The 6,858-nt window shown below is 40.6% G+C and overlaps 1 protein-coding gene across 1 annotated transcript in view; it reads left to right on the forward strand.

Annotated features, from left to right (window-relative positions):
* The window catches only part of LOC104959667 (NADP-dependent malic enzyme, mitochondrial-like), a 55,456-nt gene that overhangs the window by 25,754 nt on the left and 22,844 nt on the right, over window positions 1-6,858 (forward strand). Inside the window, exons 4-5 of the mRNA XM_010787568.1 lie at window positions 3,427-3,502; window positions 5,212-5,373. Coding sequence (XP_010785870.1) covers window positions 3,427-3,502; window positions 5,212-5,373 — 238 coding nt within the window. The remainder of the gene's footprint in view (window positions 1-3,426; window positions 3,503-5,211; window positions 5,374-6,858) is intronic.

The following is a 6,858-nucleotide window of genomic DNA, read 5'->3' on the forward strand; positions in this document are numbered from 1 at the left end:
CAACATTGTGGTAAAAAAAAACACACGTTTAATGTACTACAACTACAAAAAGCATCGGTTTGTTTTCTCATCAGGAAATGCAGAACGGCTCAAACAAACAATTTTTAAATCAACATCCTCAAGATCATTTAATGTATCATATGTTCGCCGAATTGACATGAAAGCACTAATAAATGTAGTTTCATCCACTTGAGTTTACAACTACAAAAATAATCGATTTGTTTTCATATCACATCCGACGGGAAGAAATTCAGCAGCTCTCACTACCGATTTGTGATCCTAATTTAATCATCATCTTCACCACGATCATTTATGTTTATGTTCGCCGAATTGACATGAAAGCACTGACAACTATGAATATACTGTAGTCAACTTCATTAAAACGTTATTAACGTGCCTAAACTCAGTAATTCACCATTTCTACGCATGACAACACACTTTGTCCGTGTTTGGCTCTCTCGCCGCACAGTGAAGCGTTCCCGCATTGACGTCACTTCCGGCTTCCCCCAAAACCTCAAAATGAGTCGAAGGAATTTCCCCGCGATGTTCGAAATTATTGATATTTATCGGAACGGTATCGCACCTTCTTTTTTAAACTGACGGTTCGAGATGACTAGTAGCCCAATATTTCATTGCACAACAGTTGTTGGGAGGCTGTCACAGGCTCTTTAAATAAATCGATTCACGGTTCAAGTTAGATAAGAGTAACCGAACAACACTAACACACTAATAGCTAAATAGCTAAACATTTATAAATGGTGATGAAAGGAGAAATGTGTTAAGATAAACCACTAAGTGTGGATAAACTGTTAAATATACTTAAAGTAGCTAAATAGATGTAAAAAAGCGTAGCTTTAAGTAATGGATGCATTTCTGATAGCTAAAAGTAATGATTATGTCCGTTTCTATAAAGGATTACCTGATACTTTTACATCTATCCAGGCTTCTTCTGTCAAAGGATGATCGGAATCACTGTTGTTGAAGTTGAAAGACAATAACAGATTCAGAATCTTTTTCATTGCTATGCAATGTTTCACATACAAATAATTTGCTTTGGGGTATTGGTGTATAACATAAACATAGTAGAAGAAAAGAGACAAATAGAAATGGAATAGAAGAAAAACAAATACAACAGCAATACTACAAATGTATAATATAATTGGGATGTTATTGGAAAGACCTATGCAGTTGTAAGAAGTGGTAGTTTCATACAGAAATGTGCAACACTTTCCAAGAAATTTGCAATAATTCACATTATCAAGCATATGAGCAGTGGTTTTATGTTAGCTTGACAACTGTAAAAGTACCAGAGGGAGGAATTTTACTCTGACCCAAATGTGGACAGGCCAAAACGACTTAATTTCACAACAATATTCCCACACCAAATATGTGAAGCACATATTGTTTTCCTTTTTTATCAGTTATCATCTGTGTGCTGTCAATGAGCCATTAAGCAATTTCCCACCATTTCAAAAACCTGGCTTAAAGAAAGATCCTCATTATCCTAATGGACAGTGATGATGGATTTAAAACGGCATGAGCCCTGACATCGTGAGATAATGTAGATTAGCTCTTTGCTGCTCTGGATACTGTAGATACATGAGGAGTTTTCTCTGAGGATTTGGCATTTGTGTGTGTTTTTCTGTCTGTTAAAAGGCATAACAGGCACTCCTACTTCATTGAACTTGTCAGGGTCCAAGATCATGAGGATGACAGCTCCTGTGCAAAGACAGAATGGCAGAAAATGAGGATTGGAGGAAGGACAGGAATAATGGCCGGCTGAAATGTTTTTCATAACCTTCATGTTGACAGAGATTAGGCGTTACTGCCAGTCTGGCTGTCTGCTCTGATCCGTCTCATGAAGTTGTTTTCCAACTTAGTCAGATTGTGGGTCAACCTTTCAGCCCCAATTCTGCTTTTTCTCCATTATAGCCTCATTGTTCTGTTTTCTGGCAGTGACTCATGTCCTCCTGGCTTCAGGTAAACACACACAGCAGGCTGCACTTTTTTTTATTACTCCCACACACATTCAGTTTAAACGTGTCCAGGTCCTCACAGTCAGACATTACTGCTGTGCATACATTTGTTAGACTCTTCAAATGATTTTCCCAGTGTGCTTTTCAAGCACACGACTCCGTAAATGTGTAGCTATATGCAGATGTGTGTCATCGTATAGCCACAAAAGTGAAGACGTGTTTAACTGCTAGATGTTTTTGGCCTAGTGACCTCTATGTGACCTCAGAGCTCTTTTTAAGGGAGGAAAATATACTTGTAGAAAGAGTAATACAGGTATTTATATAGGTATATATCTATATAAATAAAGAATCCAATATATAAAGTTATTTATTTTCAAAACACTAAGTGGTAGTTAAAACAACACATTCATTAAGTATTATTATTTGTATTTTTTTTTCTTCCTTTAAAACATCTATAAGCTGTTGACTAATCACAACAGAGCTGGCCAGCTAACCAATCAGAGAAGACTGGCCTCTGGTTTCAGACAGAGGGTGAAAAGAGGTGCTGCAGCACAGGCAGTATGAGAACATTTTCTCAATATTGTGAGCATGCTGATGTTTCTATTTAGCTCAACAAAACCACTTGTGTCCAAGTACAGCTTCACGTAGCTGTTAGCTTGGCTGTACTTTTCTTCTACCATGGTTACTGGTGTTAAGTTGAAACCAATGCTGACAGTGAACCCTTTCTCATCCCTGACATATGAAAGCATTTTTATGTGACACCTTTATGTATTTATCTCACTATATTTTAACAATATATCACACTGTTTCTTCCACAAGCAGTGACCTGGGTTGGCTTCTTACTTTACGAGCAGATTCTTACAAATAGTGATGTTTTTACTGTCACGGAGGAGGTGATGCCCCCCCATACTATAACCAGATGGGTGTGTAGGGTAGGAAAGACTCGGAGGACACTGATGCAAGGGAGCGAAGAAAGGAAGGATGAAGGGTTGGTGGGAGGGGTGATACAAAGATAAATGAATATTTGGGGAGCCTCAAGGGTCCAAAGTAAACTCCCTGCAGAGGCCCTGGGATCCGGGCTCAACATTAAAGTCCCAGGTGCCGTCAGTATTGAATAAAGTCTTGGTCAGAAGAAAGAAAGGCAGAATGGAAAAAGCAGCTATACTTCAAACGTCTCTTAGCTTCAAGCTGTTGTTCCCTCGAATCTCAGATAAGACGTTTATATAAGTACAAAGTGTTCACGTGTTATTTTAGTTCTTATGCCACCATTTTTATTGGAACGATTTAAGTGACATATTACTTGATAAAATCTAGCATGGTATAACACTTGGGGAGTTAGAAAGTAGAAGAACACTTTCAATTGCACACTGAGATGCCTTGTGAATATGCAATAGTTCTATGTTATTTTTCTTTTAACTTTCTTTTTTAAATTTGTTTTCCTATGTTCCAGGGGGCTCTTCATCACTATTCATGACAGAGGCCACATTTCAACAATACTCCAGAACTGGCCAGAAAAGGACGTCAGGGTAAATAACATCACTCAAAAATCTGCCATGAAGTCTTATAGCAGTATTTGATATTCATGTTGTTCACTCGTTACAAAACCCATGGCAAATGAATCATATTCTGTACAATTGCACCAAGAGTCATAATTCCTGTTACAAACTATGATGTTAAAGGACAAAGATTAGCTCTATGGACTTCCAGAGAAGATAACCTTAACTGCCTTAAAGAATTATCTTCAGTGACGGATGGCCACTGTTAACATGATATCAGTTATAGAGTGTTAAACTTAAAATAACATAATCCTTTACAACATGTTGTTCTCTGTGTACATGCTTGCTTTGTATTGTTTTGTTTTTTTAAATTGAAATTCAATGTACAATATGAGGACTACTTGCTTTGTACAATGCAAATCATCAATGTGAGGCTTCTCTCTGTTTTATTGTTCAGAGCTCACTGCTTAGTGGGGAGTTGTCCGGCTAGTGTAGCAAAATGCTTTATTTTGCGTCAACGGAGGGACTGTGAAGGATGCAAAATGCAGACTATTGCTGGCAGTTGAGCAGCGATGGTTACATGGAGAACAGCCGTACATTGTGCATTTGCAAACCTAAATCCCCAAATTCATTGCATTGATACAAAGCCTATTGAAAATAGGGAGGGAAAAGTGATTACTTAATAGTTTAAAGTTAGGAATCACATCCATTAGCTTTTGGGCTAATTTGTGATCAGTGTTTTCTTTATTTAAAGGTTAGTCATCTCATACTATCTCAAACAATAATGACTACAGTAAATCTAGTCCATTGTATGACTGTGGATGATTTCATTATTGGTTCTCTTGACCTGCTGCATTGGCCAATTTCCCAAAAGCCTGAATTATTCCCTTTATCTTCTGTATAGAGCAACTATGTGCAAGTCATAATCTCGTCATATTTATAATGACGAAACTAGTATGCATTCCTGGCATGTCAAATATACCTGCAGCCTCAGCCACCTGTTCACAGCTGTCAACAGCATGGCATTTAGCTGGGATCTCATTGTCAGGGTGGTCTCATCGTAAACTCACCCAATATGGCCTACTTTTACCTTATCCATAGAGAGAAGGAACATTGGAGCTGAGGTAGTCATCCATTAATAGGTTGAGCAGCCTCAGTCACATTAGTGAGAATAGGGTGATAAAAAGCTCTTAATGGTGTAAAGTATGGTCATTATAGTTTTAAAAAATTCAAATGGGAGCACTAATGACATTCTAGACTTTAAACCTGTCAGATTCTGGTAAAAACCAGGCTTTAAAGGTTGTGCCAGGGTATTCTGCATCACACATATGGTGGAAAAATAAAAACATTAAGAATTCGGAACATTTCAAATTAAACAAAAGTTAAGTGTTGCACAATCGATTTGTTTCATGCTGTGGAATCAACCTACAGAAACGTTTTTCTTGCCTAATGATTAAAGTGAGTGGAAAGCCAGCAGAGTGTAGGAGGGCCTGGCTTACACTGAGGAAGAAAATGTGTTTCTGGGTAGCAGGGTGGATTTGTTTTGGTGAGGAAGGTTTGACTTCATGAGACATGGCGGCAGAACTGCTGCTTCATTTAGTTCCTCATTAAATTGTGTATAAAAGAGAAATTAAATCTAATTTAGGAATATGTAGCACAAGGATTTAAATTGACAAAATGGTTACTGTGGCTGCTGCAGTACTGTATTGTTTATGGCTGACAATAATGTTGATTTGCAGGCGGTGTGTGTGACGGACGGAGAGAGGATCCTGGGGCTGGGGGACCTGGGCTGCTGTGGTATGGGGATCCCAGTGGGAAAGCTGGCCCTGTACACAGCCTGTGGAGGTGTGCCGCCCCAGCAGTGCCTGCCTATCATGCTGGATGTGGGCACAGACAATGAGGTAAGAGCTGAGGTCTAACGGATCATTCACAGAACAATAAGCAACGGATTTTACGATGTAGGTTGGTTGGGTGGATTGTTGGTTTGTTTGTCAGCAAGATTACGGAAATACTACTGAAAGGGTAAAGGGTGTAGCATGGGCCAAGAAAGAAACAATTAGTTGGAGCAGGCCCAAATCACAGGGTTAACACACACATTATTTTTCACTTACGGAAACCGCCTTGTTTGAGGTTGCACTTTCCGAATGTCCTTTTAATTATAACATTTTATTTTTACAATACATACATCAGTGGTAGAAAGTAGTATCTAATAATTTACTCAACCCAAGTATATGTAAAATATTGTTATTTTTGACACCTTGTATTTATATACTTCTTCACAGCCTTTCAATAAACACATGATGAGATATGATCTACTCATTATAATCTGTTTCAAGAGAAATAACTAGTCATACATCACGCAGTGCTGTAAGGCTGTAGTTAGGCAGACAACTGCTTTAAGCTTACGTCTCCACGCGAACATGCTAATCACGACAATGCTAACATAATGATATTTAACCGGGTTTAATGTATACTGTAGAGCCGATGAAAGGGAGTCAGAGGCGGTGTATTCAGTATGGACTTCCACACTTTATTATCCGTTAATCAAGACACGATAAGTACATGTGCTGCTCTGTATGACAAGCCAGCACGAATGACAACAAACCCAGGTACCCTCACTAACGGGTGAATTATATCACACGGTGAATTATATACTAATAATGTGTCGCCACACAAGCCCCCCCAGAATTCACCCGTAAACAAAGTCAGCGTGGCGCGGAGGAACGACAGATCGACCCCCACGTGCCTTCATGGAGAGATGGAAACATTCACAGAGGCCGATAAGCGGTTGTCCTGTGAAGCTTAACCCCCAGACCATACGCCACGGCGTTCAAGAGCTCAGACGTGAGCTGTGAACCCCGGTCAGAGGAAATGTCCGACGGGGCGCCAAACCGACACACCCACGTCGCAATGAAAGCCCGGGCTATGTCAGCCGCTGACGTCGACACGAGAGGAACCGCCTCCGGCCAACGGGTCATCCGGTCCACCATGGTGAGGAGGTAGGAAAAACCTGAGAGGAGGGCAATGAACCACTAGGTCAGATCTTGACGTGGTCAAACCTCCTTTCCGGCACCATGAAACGTTCCAAAGGGGCTTTCGATGTGCGATGCACTCTTAGCGCGTTGACAAGCCACGCACTCACCAGCCCCACAGTCCTCACATCCTTTTAGGTTTAGTCCCGCCAGACGAACTCGCGGCCACCAAGCGCACTGAAAGGTTTACCGCCGGGGGTGAGACAAGGTCGTGCACCACCTCGAAAACAGAGCGCCTCCAACTGGCGGGAACGACCGGCCGTGGCAGGCTATGCAGACGTCCCACAGAGGAGAGTAACGCCCTGCGTCCACCAAAAAACCACGTCTTCCAAGCGCAGCCCCAAACTTGTCCTC

The sequence above is a fragment of the Notothenia coriiceps genome, unplaced genomic scaffold (assembly GCF_000735185.1).
Source record: "Notothenia coriiceps isolate Sejong01 unplaced genomic scaffold, NC01 NC01_scaffold00030700, whole genome shotgun sequence".
Lineage (NCBI taxonomy): Eukaryota > Metazoa > Chordata > Actinopteri > Perciformes > Nototheniidae > Notothenia > Notothenia coriiceps.